At 43.2% G+C, this 17,652-nt stretch overlaps 1 protein-coding gene across 2 annotated transcripts; it reads left to right on the top strand.

Annotated features, from left to right (window-relative positions):
• Positions 1-459: 459 nt before the first annotated feature.
• LOC142401432 (E3 ubiquitin-protein ligase CBL-like) lies at positions 460-17,652 on the top strand. Of its 2 annotated transcripts, none has more exons than XM_075486849.1 (15): positions 460-1,019; positions 2,932-3,179; positions 5,558-5,704; positions 5,910-6,066; positions 6,429-6,550; positions 6,657-6,794; positions 7,905-7,992; positions 8,196-8,327; positions 9,011-9,220; positions 9,322-9,444; positions 10,572-10,861; positions 11,865-12,032; positions 12,797-12,900; positions 13,212-13,394; positions 13,862-17,652. In XM_075486849.1, exons 1-15 carry the CDS (start codon positions 876-878, stop codon positions 14,212-14,214), a joined length of 2,607 nt encoding a protein of 868 aa, XP_075342964.1. In that variant the 5' UTR covers positions 460-875; the 3' UTR covers positions 14,215-17,652. The 2 variants fall into 2 exon arrangements, with proteins under 2 accessions (XP_075342964.1, XP_075342963.1); XM_075486848.1 differs by having other exon boundaries at positions 9,322-9,450.

The following is a 17,652-nucleotide window of genomic DNA, read 5'->3' as shown; positions in this document are numbered from 1 at the left end:
ATCAAAAAAGCTCCATCCCGAAACAACCATCTGTAGAAACTCTCTGAATATGGAAAATCTGCTTTTGTTAAACTAATAATGACCGCTAACCATTGATCAGACACCTGCTTTGTATTTTGTAGTTCAATATTTCCCAGTTACAGGGCAAGAAGGCTGCAGACTAAAACCATCAGTCTTAGAAGCTGTATTATGAACGGTTCAATCTGTGAAAGTGTTACCTTATCAATGAGGAAATTGGGGTTTAATGTTTTTTTTTAGATCTATGTACTGTGTCAGGGTCTATTTAAATAACAGTACTTTTACACACCATTAAGGATAATTACAAGATTAAACAACGTTTAACAGACCGCTTGTTTGACTCAGTTTGCGTTCCAGCTTTTCATGTTTATTGGCCATAACTTTATTTTGAAAGTCCGGCCGGATATCCGTGTTTACTTTAGCTTCTGGCTCGCTGTTGGCTGAAGCTGCTGTACAACCTGTTTGTTGATCGCTCTATGTGGCATATTAACACCCAGAGTCTGTTATAAACCGGGCTGATATCTCGGGGAGGTTTTACTCGCCGTCGCCAGGAGGAGACAAGCCGCCTTTTGACAGCACATACAACAACACAAGGAGTATGTCGCAAGCTCGTATTCGTCGGAATTACTCTGAAGAGGTTTTTCAAATGTAGCTAGTTAGCTAGCCGCGTCGCTTACAGTGTACACACAGCCTTTTTTGTTCTGCTCTTGGACAGCCTCTGCATGACAAATTATCACCAGTACAGAGTACAGGCAAGACGTTAAAACAGCGGGTGCTTTGTTGAAAAACTTGTCAAGAAGAACCCCCGGTTGTCAACCACATCCCCGGGGCTTAACCCCCGGTCATCGAGCGAATTAATGGCCGGAAATCCGAGGAGGGGCGCCGGTCTCATCGGCTTGATGAAGGACGCGTTTCAGCCCCACCAGCAGCCTCTCCAGCCTCACCAACCCGCAGTGGTCGATAAGAAAATGGTGGAGAAGTGCTGGAAACTCATGGATAAGGTACGGACAGCGTCTTTTGGGCCAGCAGATATTTAACAAAATGTCACTCATTTAGCCGATTACTGTCATTTTTCTTCCTCTGGCTGGGTATCAGTGAATTTACATAATGCGAGCAGTCACTTCCCTCTTTTTGGTTTATGGGCAAGTTTGTATCATGATTTATTTGCTTCTTATAACCCATAATATACACACATGATATGATGAGAAAAGTTTTTTTTTTCTAATCCCACAGCATGATATTGAGTGTCAGACATCCACACAGAAAGGTATTTAAGGTCACATTTTAACACTGACTTGTGGAGCTGCCTATAATTGTCTATATGAGAAAAAAAACGAACCCCCACCTCCTCAAATTTGAGTACAATGGTGCTCCTGCTCCATTACCTAATTGGGATAATGTGAATTGGGTCACATTAGTGTCCCTGTGAGAACAACCTATTTTCAGTATTGGATCAGAAGAGGTGAGTATGTTGCAAGCGAAAGGGCTCGGTTCAGTTTATTCATCGCTGCCACTCTAGCTTATCTTTTGCAGTCAGCTTTGACTGAGATGGAGATAAGACAGCAAAGCAATAGGAGAGATGGCCCAGACAAGACTTCACAAGATAGTCATTCAGGACGGCTGGAGTAAGAGGAGAGACGGTTCCAGATAAGGCAGACAGTGGTATGCGTGTGCTGCCTCAGTTACACTTCCAGAATGTGGTCTTTAGGGTGCAGCCTCCTCCCTTTTTGCTGTGTGAGAAAACCTTTTCCTACCTGAGTCACATGCCTGTCAGATGGGTGATGGCACATTATTAGAGTTCACTACCTCCCAGTGGAATTGTATACAGTAGTGAGAAAATATATGGTGATTAAAGTGATAAAGTAAGATGCGGAGGTTATATTGTGGATTTTATGTGACGTTTGCCCAGCAGGGTTGTTAATCATAAGTTTGAGCTCTTTATATGATGTAAGGATACGCCTTCTGCATTTGTTTGTGTTGACTTTGTTTGCCAAGAAAATATAGATACTTCATATGCATACAGATACATGTATGTGTATGTATGTATATATATATATATATATATATATATATACTACTTCATAGACATTTCCTCTGCTCCTACTCTCTTCTTACACTAATAAGACTAATAACATTTGCCTATAATCGAGAGGACTTAATGGGTTAAATTTATTAAATAGTTTTGGGGGTTTTTTTGTCCCTCGAGGGCAGGATATTTCAAGTGTGACTTGGCAAGGAAGATGAGCAGACAGGTTGTGAATAAAGCTCAAAGGCTCAAGGTTAGGCAGGGCTGTATAAGAAAGCCAGACTGTCAGATTAAAAACAGTTTAAATGTTATTAACATCTGATGCAGTGTACAGAGCCAATTCCCAGTTCACTTTATTGTTTGGGTGTCAACTAATTGAGGTAATTTCCATGGCTGTTTTATGCTTGTTTTTCACCAGCTCATGTTTATTGCTGCTCTATTAACGTTATGATGACATAACGCTCCCCTTCTTCTGTGGTTTGGACAATCAGCACCATTTGAGCAACATCGTTTCAGTGACCTTTTACCGACAATAGTTGTACAGATTTTGGACATTCTGACATTTTCTCTGGTGTCATCAGTTGACCCCAGATCCAGAGCTGCACACGAGGTAGTTTGTCATCCAACAGGCAAAGTTTCTATACATTTGTGAAGGATATTTCAGCCCCCAGAGGTTTTAATCACAGAGCTCCCACTTGTTTTATCACAATTATCTTGCAGGTTTTGATATTCCATCACTTTATACACAGATTTCAAATTTCTAGCCCCCCTGTCCAGCATGAGGCCTCAGGCTATCGGGGCTGAGGGATTTAGTCCGACTTCACGTCACATTATCGCTTTGCTTCCTGTTACCTGAGAGTCCCTGATCCGTCGTGTTGCCTCTCCAGGTGGTGCGTTTGTGCCAGAACCCCAAGGTGGCGTTGAAGAACAGCCCACCTTACATCCTGGACCTGCTGCCGGATACCTTCCAGCACCTGCGCACCATCCTGTCCCGATATGAAGGCAAAATTGAGATCCTCGGGGAAAACGAGTACTTTCGTGTGGTCATTGATAACTTGACCAACAAGACAAAGCAGACCATGAGCCTTTTTAAGGAGGCCAAGGAAAGGATGTACGAGGAGAACTCCCAACCCAGGTAGGCTCATGACCTGATGAAATGTTAGTCAAGCTTTTGGTGAAAATAGATGTATCTAATCAGGACACAGCCAGAGAGTAAGGCTGTGAAGCAGGGAGCAGATGGTACAGAGCTAATCACTGTTTATCTCAGCTTCTAATCAATAATGAAGTCCTTTAAGGTCAAGATTGCTTAATTATACCTTATCTGGCAGTGGTGCTGCTGACTCGCATGAACCTTAGCTCTCTCCCCCTTTTATTGAAGTTGAGTAATCTGGACTCTAACTTTAAACGGCACGGTTTTATAGTAGCGAATAGCACGTAGCGTTGGTCGATTTAAAAACAAGTGGAAACTGTTGCACACGTCCAGTCTGATTTATTTTAAGAAAGAAGCAAGAATTCCTCTTTCTAAAAACAAAACTCTGACTGAAGAAGCTTGCTCAATTACTCTTGTTTCAGTCAAATCAAACCCGAATCAGAAGCAAATTTAAGGAAGTTGTTTACATCGTGGTGGCCTACTTTTTTTTAACACCTATGATTGTATGGTTGGATGTGGTCTGTTGATGCAGTCTATGTGCTTTGGACATGTCATCCAAGTGTTGCAGCACTGCTCTGATATTCAGTTCTTTAGAAAATCATCGATGTTTGTCACGATAAAAAACAAACTCATCATTCTGCAAGTGTAAAGCGGTGCTGTGAACTGAAGCAAAGTGACAGATGTATGATAAAGGTATAATTAAAGTGTCGCAATCACATCTACTTCCTCTGTTTCTCAAAAAGCTATTAGTAAGCGAAAGTTCATCCTTCCTCTGACTCACAGAGTTTTATCAAGCATTTCCTCATAGTTGCTCTGCATCAACAGCTGTTGTCAGTTTGAGCACATGCATCAGTCCCCAGTGGGCTTTACTAAGAAAGTCTTTGTTAAATGAACCATCAAGGTAACACTCATAGTAAGACCTCATCATGATGAGGTACAGAGCTTTTTCCCCTCAGGCTGGGTTTCCTGTGTTTTTACAGTGCTTTTTTTCATATTCAGCTATTTTCTCCAGACTTGTCACAGCGGGTGACTCACATCATCTTAAAACTTGCCAGGTCAGACGCAGTTCGGAAAGTTGTTTCCATCAGTCCTCCTAATGTGCATCAAGTCCTCTTCAAAACAGACAAAAACCCTCAAGTGAGCATATTAACATCTTTGAATGCTAATTTGAGACGACTCGAAACCTGATTACAGGAAGGCTGCAGCATTTACAGTGGCTTGATAAATTGGTACATGGCACAGATTGCCAGCTGGACTGATTCTGGGCTTTGACCAGCCCATTCCACCACATTCACATACTGTGCTTCAGCAGTATGCTTCGGGACATTGTCCTGCTGGAAGATGAACCTCCTTCCCAGACACAAATCTTTTGAAGGCTAAAACAGGTGTTCCTCAAGAATTTTCCTGTGTTTAGCACTATTCCTTACTCCCTCATTTCTGACCATTTACCAGTCCCAGTTGATGGAAAACATCAAGCCTTTCGGTGAACTTTTTCTCAGAATTTACTCTAAAACTGTACTTTTAAATACTCTTTTTGATTTCACCAATTCTATTCTGTCTAGGTCCAGGGGTCCTAAAACATTATTTCTACAGTATAATATTGTAGAAGAGTGGTTCGACAATAGAAGAATTTTGGATCCACAAAGAAAAGTCACCCGAATGACTTTGAGAGCATGAGATAGTTTTATGAGTCATAATTCCCAAGAACACGTTTGGAGGAGAGCAGTCAGCCTATAAGATTTCAGGTTGGACCAAAGGTTTACATTCCAATAAGATGACAATAAAACATGCTAACAAGAAAACACAGGAGTGACTCAGCTGGGTTCTGGCGTCAAACCCAGTAAATCACCTCTGGAGGGACCTGATCACGGCCGTCCCCTGAGGCTTCCCAGCTGAACCTGGTTTGAATGTTTCTGCCAAGAAGAATGAGAAAGCCCTCCAAGGGAAAAGGTTGGCTGCTTAAACGCAGCACGGCTTGATGTTCCGACGTGCTTTTGATGCATTGTTTTACAAAAGGACTTGTTCTCAGTTTATTACACGTTCGTTCTGCATTCAGCCTGTTGGTTAGTACTACAAGAACTGGTACACAGCATGATATAGAGATGTATATCATGCTGTTTGGGACAAATGTATGCATTCTTTAACAGTCCTAGTAATGTATATGCTCCGCTTCAAAGGCGTAATCACTCCATCCATCTGAATGTGTCAGTTATTGAAAAAGTTACTTCCCCTTTTTAAGTTGAACTGAGACTGTGGTAGAGTCCTCCAGTCTTTCTGTCTTTGGTCTGATAATGTGCTTTAACTGACATTTAAATACCACCATTTGTTTCTTTCGTTTCCTCTCTTGGTGTCCTCTGACTCAGGCGTAACCTCACAAAGCTGTCGCTGATCTTCAGTCACATGCTGGCAGAGCTAAAAGCCATCTTCCCCAACGGCCTGTTTCAGGGCGACAACTTCAGGATCACCAAAGCTGATGCGGCTGAATTTTGGAGAAGGTCGTTTGGAGACAAGTGAGTTTCTACTGTGGAACGTCAAAATCTGTCCGTCGACAGTCGTGGGAATTGTATATTGTTTTGGGGATAAAGCTGAAGCTAAAGTCTTGATTAGAAATATTTTTGGAAATTTGTGGTTTCAATTTTTTTTTTCATTCACACTACTTTCACGTATTTAAAACGGTGAATAGCTGGTACGAAAATTTTCCTCCCCCCCCTGCAGGACTATAGTGCCATGGAGGACATTTCGTCAGGCTCTGCACGAGTTTCACCCCATCAGTTCAGGTCTGGAGGCCATGGCGCTCAAATCCACCATCGATCTCACCTGCAACGACTACATCTCCGTCTTTGAGTTTGACATCTTCACCAGGCTCTTCCAGGTAATTCCTCGGAGCATTTAAGAATCAGGAGGTTCATGAAGTAAATTAGTGTTGGAAGTCCATTTCAGGCTTTCAGTTATCAATAAGCTCAGATGTTAAAAGTTTTGCTGTATTGAGGAGAGTTTTTCCTAAATTGATCTGTGTTGCCAATTATCTGAGACCTTTTAAGACCCCTTTTATTGACCGGAACGATCATATGGTCAATGGTCGCATGGACACTTGACATTTCAAGTCAAACGGATTGTCCTTCAGTTTTTACTTCAGTCCTGAAGAAGGATTTCATCTCGTGTTTTTATTGCTTTAAAAAGGCTGTTCCTGTCTGTAACGTCAACACTTTGCATGTATGCCTGTGTGTTGTGTAGCCATGGTCGTCTCTTTTAAGGAACTGGAACAGTCTTGCAGTCACACACCCCGGTTATATGGCCTTCTTAACCTACGACGAGGTCAAAGCTCGGCTGCAAAGGTTCATCCACAAACCTGGCAGGTGAGAATCCAACAGGGATGTGTTTTAGACATGCAGCCGAATTATACAAATTATTTCAAGAGTACCCTTGTGTATCTGTTGGTTGAGATCGTTGTCCTTCTCCCAGCTACATCTTCAGGCTGAGCTGCACTCGGCTGGGACAGTGGGCCATTGGCTACGTGACGGCAGATGGAAACATCCTGCAGACCATCCCCCATAACAAACCACTTTTCCAAGCCCTCATTGACGGATATAGAGAGGGATTGTAAGTCAGATTTGATTTGATTTTGATTTGGAGAATGGATGATGCTTCAGTACTATTTGCACTATAGACGGCCCCCATGTTTTACTTTCCCACATCTCTACTATAAGCAAAGCCACTCCATTGATGTACAACTCACCTGCCAGTCAGTCGTATCCTATCAGTGAGATGTCCTCTATCCCAGGAGGTTCATACAATGCCTGCAGTTTACACAACAGCTGTGTGGGTGTGCGATTCCAACAATTAACCACTGAGAATCAAAAACACCTTTAAGGAAACGTAGATTCTTGCAACAGTGAACATGTATTCCTATAACTTGCTTTATGAGGAGATTCCGAATATTTGAACTTCCTATAACTTTATCATTTATAATTATATTTTAATTTTAATTTCGTTGTATTTTAATTTCACAAAGTGACAATGACAATCCAGTCTTATCTTATCTTATAAAACTCTAATGCTTTTGAAGGATGCAAAAAAGGAAGCGTTACCTCTGTCAAATTCTTACGGTCTGTGGGATAAGGATGTCCCGCTGAGTATTTCGCAACATTGCATTGAAACTCGGTGCACAACCTCCCCCCTCAAACACCACACTGAGATTGTTCATGCTGACACTCCTCAGGCCGATCTGCAGACTTCCGCTGAAGTGAATTTCTCATCTGTAAAGAAACCTGAAGGTGTTATTCTTTCTGATATTTAGCTTCTAATTAATCATAAGAAGGAAAAACGTCAATAGAATGGGTTTCATTGAGTTTTTACTTTTTATGAGACTTAGTGTCTTTTTACCCATTATGACATGAGGCTTGATTTAAAACACTTTTCTAAAACCTGAGAGTCTTCTGGAAAACTTAGACCTATCCAAGAAAACCTTTTATTTCTCTGCCTCCTATGAAATATGAAATAACAACCTTTTCAAGATGTTAAACCCTGAGCTTTTATTGTGAATTGACTTGTGAATTGACGGTTATCGTCAGCATTTGTTGTTGAGAACAAATTTCAGGGAATAAAGCTGTTGGTGGATGAGGCCCTTTAATTCTAGACACAAAGTTCGAATCGTGGTTGTTCCAAGTAGAAATTCTGACCTGTGTGTGTTTGCGTGTGGTGGTTCTCCAGTTATCTTTTCCCAGATGGTCGCGCACAAAACCCAGACCTGACAGGGTTGTGTGAACCTTCTCCACAGGACCACATCAAAGTCACTCAGGTTTGTTTGTTTCTCAGAGCCACTCCTGTGCCTCAGCTAAGGTGTTTTAGCACAAAATCCAGCTTTGTGACAGCCGCACTGTAAACCTTGCACACATTCGAACGTTTTGAGTACATTTAGCTCTACAGATGTTAATGAATGAACAAAACTATTGAATGACATGACCTGCAAGTGTTCTCCTCCTCCTGCATCGCCCCCTGTAGGAGCAGTATGAGCTTTACTGTGAGATGGGCTCCACCTTCCAGCTTTGTAAGATCTGCGCAGAGAACGACAAGGACGTGAAGATCGAGCCCTGCAGACACCTGATGTGCACCTCCTGTCTGACTGCCTGGCAGGTGATGCCACTGGCTACACTTTCAACCTTTAGAATGCCTGTTTCTAACCAAAGGAGAAGTCTTTCTTTTGCTGCCTGATATCGATGTTTAATCAAATTCAGTTTTTGTGTGTGTTCATGTTGTAGTGCTTCCCACAGCATTGTTAAGTCACCCTGATTGTACTTGCTTCACTTCTCCAACTCAAAAGCTGTATTGATTCACCTTCTTTCCGAATGTGTGCTTTTTTCTTTTGTCTCCCCTGCTGTCGGTAAAACTAAAACACTTCCTGCTCATATTTTTAGTGATAACGGCTTCTCGGTTGCTGGGCGGACATAGACCACTTGTTGTTGGTGGCTTGCCGTTGAAACTCATTTGAATTTTTTTTTTTGCAGTATTTTACAGTTCATCTGATCAACTTAGCGTTCTCGCCACCCCGTAGGTTCGAGTTTATTTTATTTCTGCACGTTTGGCGATACATAGTCTCTTTTTCTTCTCTTTTTTTTTTTTTTTTTTTTTTGTAGATGGTTAAAAAAAAGGTTAAAAATGCGGAACAACTTGTTTAAAAGATTCGCCCTGTCTCTGTGATTGTCATTGTAGCTCCCTGTGAGTCCCTCTGACTAGAGAATTGCTCCCAGCTGTACTCTGCACCATAAAGAGTTCACTCTGCCTGGACAAAATGTAAACTTCCTGTGCGTCTTTACCAGGAATCGGAGGGTCAGGGCTGCCCATTTTGTCGCTGTGAAATTAAAGGCACAGAGCCCATCGTGGTGGACCCCTTCCACCCAAAGGCCAGTGGGGCTTCCTTTGCTGGTTTCCAGGGGTCAAGCAGAGCAGAAGCCACCGGCAACGAGGAGGAAGAGGACGATCGTCTGGAAGACCAGAACTTCGTCATGAGCAGGTTGGCTTGCAGCAAGGTAAGATGATTACATAATTTAGTTAAAGCTATTAAAATATTGCCTCTAAATATATTTGCAGGTGCCATGCAGCATCTCTAAAAGTATTTGTGGGTGTGCAGGTTGAGCGTCCAGCATCTCCAGTGTCTCTGCTGCCTCCCGTGCCTCCACGACTGGACCTCCTGCAGCAGAGGTCCTCCAGCTCCCACCCTGCACTGGCTCAGGGAGCCACAGCCAAGACAAGTGTATGTGTGAGTGCACCTGATAGAAGCAGGGTCTCTTACCCCCTGCTTGTGGGACGGGACTTAAAGGATTGACTCACATTCTTTTAAAGTAATACCCTGACCCTCACAGGTACATTTCTCTGGCTGTGGGATAATCCTTTCTAATAAGATTTCAGTGGACAAAATCCACTATACTCAATCTGTGTAAACACATCTTAAATTGAAAATAGCAAGAATTTTCTAAAGTTAGATACTGGTTTACTGTCCCTCTGCCACAGATCAACAAGGAAATGCAGTTCAGGAAACAAAAAGAGACTATTTTTGCTTGTGTAAAAAAACGTACATAATTTGACTAAAGCTAAAACCAAATCTTAGCCAAGCATCAGTTGAACTCAAGGAAAAAAATGTTCATATGGAAAGATATTATGGGCTTTGTCCCCCAGGTTTTCCATTACAAATACGCCAGAAATGTATCTGACAGATCTTCAGCCAGAGTAAATGTGAGCATGTGCAGGAGAAGCTTTAGAAGATGAGTGTTTACCCACTTAATCATAGAGAGCAGACACCGTTCACTCATTCAATTCAGTTCAATTATATCAAAGCTCTGAGTCGCTTCACATTTGGTGCTAACGTCCACGATGATCAGATGCACGCACAGCAATATTTTGACTACTGACCTTAATCTAGATGAGTTGCAGATAGGACATGATGCCCATCCAAAGTCTTCACTGTATCCGTATCGCTCAAAACACAAGGCTTTTCTCCTTTAACCTAAAAGTTTCTTTTTTTTTCCTGCAGCCACACTGTTCTGAACACATTCTGCTGGAGCTCAGGACATGAGCTGTAATCCAGCACAGTGGCCTGCAAACTTATCATGTGATTGAAGTGTATTCCTATACACACTGCGTAACACAACTAAGATGCTCCGCATAATGTTATCATCGCTTCCACTAATTATGACCTGATTTAGGTTTGGGTATTAGTAAGTATTATTTACACTGTAGTATCTTATTCAGAGTAAGTCTTAATGTGAGACCACTGCTGTGCATGTAAACACACCCAATGTGGGGCCCTCATCAGTACAGAAGTGCAGCTCTGTGTGAACATGTGTGTGCTCACATCTCTGCTGGTTTGTAACTTCCTCCCAGATTGCAGCCACTCACAGAGACAAGCCTCTACCTCCTCCTCCAGCCGTGAGAGAGCTGCCCCCTCCTCCCCCTCCTGAGCGGCCCTCTATGGTCATCCAGGACTCCAGACTCCAGAGGAGACCCCTGCCCTCCACCCCCGACCAGCCTGCCTGGGCTTCCAACTACATGGTCCCGCGTCCTGCAACAAAGGCCCCCTCAGCCCTGTCCTCCACCCCTCAGAGCAACGGTACTAATGGAGAGGCAAGCAAACCCCACGCAGCGACCAACGCTGTGTACTGCCTGGCTGCGAGGTACGGATCTGCTGATGTGAGGTGTACCTAACACAAGGAGACTCATGGACTACTTTTGTCACAGTAACAACACTTTGAATTATTACTAATTACTAGGGCTGAGCGACGATTACATTTTTTAATCTAATTAATCACATGATTTCCCTGATTAATCGCATTTGTACGCAAAATCCCTAAATGATTTCAAAAGTAGTGTATAACTTTTAGCATTTAGTTTTATTTTAAATGTGCTGCCATATGAATGAAAGTGCCATAACATTTGTTGTGCAAACACACTTTTAACATCAGCATCTTTCTGTAGTTTTATGTAGAAGCCTCGCTCCACTGTCTGTTTCCTTGAATGACTTGCTGCTGTCAGTTGTGTGTTTTGCCTTTAAGTGATATTTTAGACTGGAACTACTATGGCAGATGCCTTTGGTTCTGTCGACTCCGCCGTCTGGGAAAAAATGGTCGAGTAAAAGTTCCATACCCTTATCCATGTTTGGTGGATCCACTGATTACTTTCTTTTCCGGTTCCGCAGCAGACGGCAACAGACTTTTACAAAATAAAAGCCTGAAAAAAATGGGTTTAAAAAAAATATATATTTAATATAAAAAATAAAACCTGCATTAATGCGCAATAAAATGTTTATCGGCGTTAGATAATTAACGAGTTAACGCGATAATAACGAGTTAACTCGCCCAGCTCTACTAATTACCATCCAAAGAGAACAGTGACCCATCTGCTAGAAAACAGTAGCCATTACGTAGGCTGTTAATCAGTCAGTTGATATGTTTATATATATATATTTAGTCATTATGTAGCCTGTTTGTGATGGGGATGTTTTATTTGTTTCTACATCCACTGTGGGCTATCTGTGGCAGTGGGAATGAGGCTCATGCAGTGTAGTTTCACAAATACACAGATTTGTTGATTTGAGTCAGATGTACAGTTTCTGTATTTAGGCCCAGTTTTTAACCCCATATTTGAAAAGCACGCTATGTGATGCCTACATCTGCTCAGGTCACTGCCAGCGTCGGTGGTGTCGAGCGGGGAGAAGCCCTCATCGGACACCGAGGAGAATGAGTACATGAGTCCCACCTCCCTTCCAGTCTCTGGTGCCCCCTGGGTCATAACAGGCTCCTTGGTGCCCCCACCACCAAGCCAGGCAAACAACCACAGTGACGTCAGGTAACAGGAGAATTAAGGTGGTAATAAAGTATTTTACTCTGACTAAAATGATTGCTAAAGTTAAATGACTAAAAATGTCAGTGGCGCGAGTTTAGTTAAACCTGCAGTCTGAACAGAGTTTCATGCTTATCTGGAGCAACACAAGCATGTCTTGAATAGTAGCCTAATTAGTTGTTGTTGTTTTTTTTACTATAAAACATCTTTTGAGGCCTGACAGCACTTTTTGAGTTGTGCAAACTGATGTGAAGTTGTACTTCTGGTGTCCAGCAGGGGGCTCCACCGCCCCATCTTTGTTTGGAAAGGAATATCTGAGTCCTAAACTCAGTGTTGTGCTGTTCTCCCCCCTCCTAAATAATTCAAAGGAGATGAAGAAGATGTGGATCTTGAGGAGATGAAGGATAACTGCTTTTCTCTTTGATGAAATGATGAAAGTGTGACATGCGGGACCAGAACTCCACTCATCAAGAGAAGAATGAATAGAAAATTCTGCTTAAGCTGAATGTTGTGAACTTCTCAGTGGAACTGAACTTGTTGTAGTTCTGAGTGGCAGCTTTGAATTTAAAGGCACTTCTAGAGCCAGTAACAGATGTTTGTTGCAGAGGTGGGAAATTAAAAAAAAAAAAAAAAAAAAAAAAAAAAAAGAGGATTAAAATACTTAGCTTTGTTTTCAGTACACTCATTTGGCTCTGCTTAAATAATTGGCTGTCTTTCTTTTTCTTTTCTTTTTTTTGTGAAATGCCTTTTCCTTATATTTGACCTGGCAGTGAGGTGGGCGACAGCGACTCTGAGGACCCCCAAGTTTACGAATCCATGTGCAACATCCAGAGTCAGGCGGGCGCTGCTGAAACAACACAGGCCTCTGACCTCGGTAACGTTACCTACAGAAGTATTTAAGAAGAATTTAATGTTCGATGGTTAATCTGGAGTCAGCTGAAAGTATCCGTCGGTTACTTTTCCAAACAAGCAGAACAGAGAGAGATTTTGTGAACTAGTGAAAGATGTTTTTTTTTTTTTGTTCTTCATCAGTGGGTGTACCCTCAGTATTCAGAATTCACATCATGTGAACATGACTATCAGTGAAAAATGTGCACTTGGTACAGATTTGCCATCCATCCTGTGCACGATTTGTGTCTCCTGTGCCGGCTGCCCGAGGTCATCATTGTGGGGGTTGTTTTTCAGACCACCCTCAGCATACAGCTGGGGTTTCCCTGGACAAAAAGGACACCAGCGTGGAGGACGTTTACGAGTACGACTGTCCCCGGCCAGTCATCACTCCTGCCTCCACCAGAAGAACCGTGTCAGAAATCGTCTGTCCCTCGGCAGCCTTCAGCACTCTCAGCGTGGACGGTCCCGTAGAAGCCAGTATGTATCCATGCATTTTAATTCTTCTACAAAAAAAGTCCCTTTGACTTTGGGTAAAATGATCCAGATAAATTACATTTAAAACCCTCATTTGATATTAAACATGTGAATCCTTTGAGCTGTGAAGTTTATGCCTGAACTCTGATGATAACACTATGTTTGTGTGAGGTCTGATTACTGATCTGTTTACTACACTCAGCCTGCTTGGATGGGAAGTATTGGCCCAATTTCAGGTCTCTGCACAGATGTTTTATTTGATTCAGGTTCAGGCTCCAGATCAAATAAATTGGTGGATTTTGCTTCTTCTGATCTGGTCATTCAGGTGCATTTTGGGAATCTGTGAGAAATGACTTCTCTGTGGTTACTTTGGAGATCTGCACCTGTAGCTCTATCACTCCTGTATTTACTTGTGTACTTCACACCATGTTTTACACTGGAACTGACTTTCCTCTCACCTGTTCTTCCAGGTATGTTTGCAGCAGGTGTTGAGCCCGAACGTCCTCCCAAACCTCTCCCACGCCGCGCCAACTCCGACCGGCGGCCTCGACCGTTCAACCGCGAGTTTCCATTGCCAGAGCTCCCTGGTCCCTCCTCCGGCGCGTCCCCTCTTCTCGCTCCTCCTCCTCCTACTCCTCCTACTCCTCCCACCGGCCCTGGAAGCGTAGCTCTGAACGGGGAGATTGAATGTCTGATCTCTCAGGGCTACTCCATCCAGGACATCCAGAAAGCTCTGATGATCGCCCAGAACAACCTGGAGACGGCCAAGAACATCCTGCGCGAGTTTGTCTCCATCCCCTCTACGGCCCACATCGCCACATAGTCACTCCAGTCCCGTTCGTGCTCTCGTCTCGCCTCTGTCTCCACTCTGTGCCATTATCATGGATAGCATTTACCAAGCACTTTCCTGCTGGGCCACAAGGCTTTACTCTGAAGGGTAATGCTGCGTTCATTTCAGATCAGAAGATGAATATCCAAAGTCAATTGTAAGCAAATGCATCAGGTATTGTTTGCTTTTCTAAGTGGATTTTTGGTGTAAAAACAGCTTATTTTGATTATGTTGGACTACTCTTAAGACAATGGCACTGAAGCCTCAAAAATGACTTGTTCTCCCCACATGGATATGAAGGGCTTCTGTCCAGCCAGCAGGAGCGCAGGGATGTCGACACCCATCAGTGGGTTAGTACTTCTCATTAAGCTTAATATGATCTGAACGCAGCATACACGGAGAACAGAAGCCTTTAAAGCCAGCTGCCTGTAGCCAAGCTTTGACCCTGCTGCCACTTTTCTGAGTGGTCCTGTGCTGCGGCAGGGACTCCTCTCGGTGCGGAGTCCACGCTCTCCTCAAGCTAAGTGTTGAAGCTCCGCTGTTCTGCAGAGGGCCTGCAGACCGCGTCCCGCTGCTGGCAGCTCTTCAGTTCGGTGCTTTACGGGCTTCTTTACAAAAATGTGGCGTACAAATTTTGTAGCGGCACAAGTTTGGACATTTGGTAATTAGTGCATAACTCTGTGGCGTGTGTGCCAACGCAGATGAATGTGAACGTTCAGTTGCAGTGCAGTGTTGCAGGGCTTCATGTGGTGCTCGTCGCTGTCGCTCGCTCTGTTTTGACGGTATTTGACAAGTTGAGCTTCACTCCGTTATTCTCCTGGTTAAACGATGGTTCTGTGACTGAACTTCAATGTTTAAGTACTCTCATAACGTGTTGTGCTGTGTGTAGTACTAACAATAGTTAAATTTCAGCTCTTTTTAACATTCTGTCCATGGTTTGCTGCCATAGCCTCAGTTCCATTTGCCCGGCTCGCTTTTCTAACTGCATGCTGGGATAACCCAGGTATAGCCACGGCACTGATCAGATTTTTCTGAGCAGGACCGAAGGAGCTGGTGACACATTCGCACAAAATTGACAGCCAACAATGATGATACTCCCTTTTCCCCCTGCAACACTGGTTCACACCCAGTGGGACCTCGACATTCACAATCTAGATTCATGACACGCATTAAGAAAAGTCACTTACCCTGTTCCTCACATTAGGATTTTATCCTCAGTGTAGGCTTCTCAGAAAACAGACTTAGACTTTCAGGCACCCCAAGACCCTGAGAAAAGATTGTATCTGTCGCAGATATACATGGAAGTCCCCCTCCAGCTTTCCCAAACTAATCTACCTCAATGGCCCCGAGTCCCCAACCAGATCAGTGGTAGCAATCCAAATGCTCATCCCAGCAGCCTGGATAATCCCCACTGAGCTAGTTTACTCATCTGATGGTGTCCCTGAGATGACTGCCATGACCACACACTATACATGCCAACCAACGACTGCTGAAACGGCAACAAAACCGAACACCCCAATCAACTCTCCCGCCCACAGAGCGTCTCCAAAACACAGGGTGTGCCAGATGCAACCGCTGGCATCAGCAAAGGCCCCCAGCAGCAGCCACAGGTATTTACAGAGCGGCCCCCAGTTATCACAAGACAAACAAGGCCACAACAAAGCTGGTTAAATGTCAGTTTTAAAAAAGAAAGCAAACGATCTGAGATGTAGAAGAGTGGAAGTTTGTAACCACACAAAGCTTCAGCTAAACAACCAAACTGGTGCCTCAGGGAAGAGAGGGTCATTATGTGGACTCAGGTACTCACTTAAACACCGGACGGACGACGATGCAACGCAACACTCCTTTAATCATTTCGGAAACTGCTTTTAATAAGTGATCCAGTCATTTTAACGTCACTTTGGCTTTTCTGAGCTTGTCATGGTTTTTTTATTTTATTTAACTGTTTTTGAACGCAGCATTATATTTGAATCTCTTTCTTGTCCATTGTGTGATGTTACGTGTGCCTGTGGATACAGAAAGGGATCCCCTTCTCTAAATGTTACTGTCCCATCCACACAGGATGAAATCCATCTATTTAAAAAAAAAAAAAAAAAAAAAAAGATTTCTCGAAAAGAATAATTGCTCATCGCTATCTTTTGTAAATGTTGCAGGTAAAAGTAAAACGTTGCTCAGATACCAGTGGCTGTAAGTTCTACTAAAGTACTGTAGTTGTAGTTGTTTACCTCTCATTTAGCTGATGTGGGGCATTTAGGCTGTGGTCTGTCACACTTTTCATGGACATTTCTTTTTCTCAGATACAGACATGGATTCACAGTAACATGATTTAATCCCCTTCTAGTTCTGTCACCTGTTCAACATTCCCTCTAAAATGTCCCTGTGAGCACATATCTTAGTTGTTGCATCTGGTGGGTTGAAAAAATGTTATAGCTGCTTCATCACTGCACGGTGACGAGAAGGTAGGCTGTCGAGGATCGGGGTTAGTCGGTCTCAAGTCGTCAGCTCTCCAACAAAATGTCCAAACCAACAGTTGGAGATAAAAAAACTGAACCAAAATGAGCTGCTGTTACTGCAGCGCCCCTCACCTTTACCACACACGAATGTGAAGAGTTTCTCAAGTGTCCTTTTGAACTATAATAGAAAGTTCTTGTTTTTTCCCCTTAATAAAAGTTCAGCTGGTCACTGGTGACTCCTGCAGTGACGTGTTCAGTAAATGTGCCTCCTGTCAGTCACACCCTGCACGACAGAGTTTTCATTAGCACCTTAGTTTTGCTTTTTGCTCATCACCTCAACTAGATTTAAAACTGGACTTTTCTCTCGTCGTAGAGACGTTTTTTTGTGTGTCAGTAGCTTGCAGCGCTCACACTAAGACAGAGTAGGGACCTTATTGTACGTGTTTGACTTGTGCGCTTTGCTTGTCTTTGTCATCATCTCTGCACTGCACTGACTCCACAGCTATAGAAAAACATGCAGTAAAGCGCCTCACTTCTCTGTCCTGCAGCTTAAATCGTCCCAAACTAAAAGCTTTTCAAACCGGCGTGCTGCTCGTCGTGTTGCCCCAGAACGGAGACGGAATGTGTCGTCAGTCCCTCGGCCTGACCTCGCTGTTTGAGCTCTTAACAGGGACTAACTTCTGTGGTGTGTTGGGACACACTTCAGTCCTACTCACGCAGATTCACTGTCGGTCTCACTCTTCCCCTCAGAGTCGCTGGTAAACTCAGCTGATGTGTTGGTTTACATCCACTAACCAATCGTGTTAACAAGCCTTTTTTGACAGGAACTTGCCAACTAAAAAGTCATTGCTTTGTTATTGCTTGTGTAGATATGATTTTATTTATTGTCTTTTTAATATCCTCTGCATTCATTGTGCTGCCATGTTTTCACACCTAAGCCATTAAGATTTTTGATTAAACTGTATTTTCTTTAACATTT

The sequence above is a fragment of the Odontesthes bonariensis genome, chromosome 16, assembly GCF_027942865.1.
Source record: "Odontesthes bonariensis isolate fOdoBon6 chromosome 16, fOdoBon6.hap1, whole genome shotgun sequence".
NCBI classification, from domain to species: domain Eukaryota; kingdom Metazoa; phylum Chordata; class Actinopteri; order Atheriniformes; family Atherinopsidae; genus Odontesthes; species Odontesthes bonariensis.
The sequence above is the reverse complement of the archived record's forward strand: the minus strand, read 5'-3'. Positions and strand labels throughout refer to the sequence as shown.

Bases quoted from the DNA above. Each gene is read 5' to 3' on its own strand.
- LOC142401432 (XM_075486848.1), top strand. From the start codon at position 876: ATGGCCGGAAATCCGAGGAGGGGCGCCGGTCTCATCGGCTTGATGAAG. The intron at 1,020-2,931 runs GTACGGACAGCG...TTGCCTCTCCAG, and splicing joins GCTGGAAACTCATGGATAAG to GTGGTGCGTTTGTGCCAGAA. The intron at 12,901-13,211 runs GTAACGTTACCT...GTTGTTTTTCAG, and splicing joins AACACAGGCCTCTGACCTCG to ACCACCCTCAGCATACAGCT.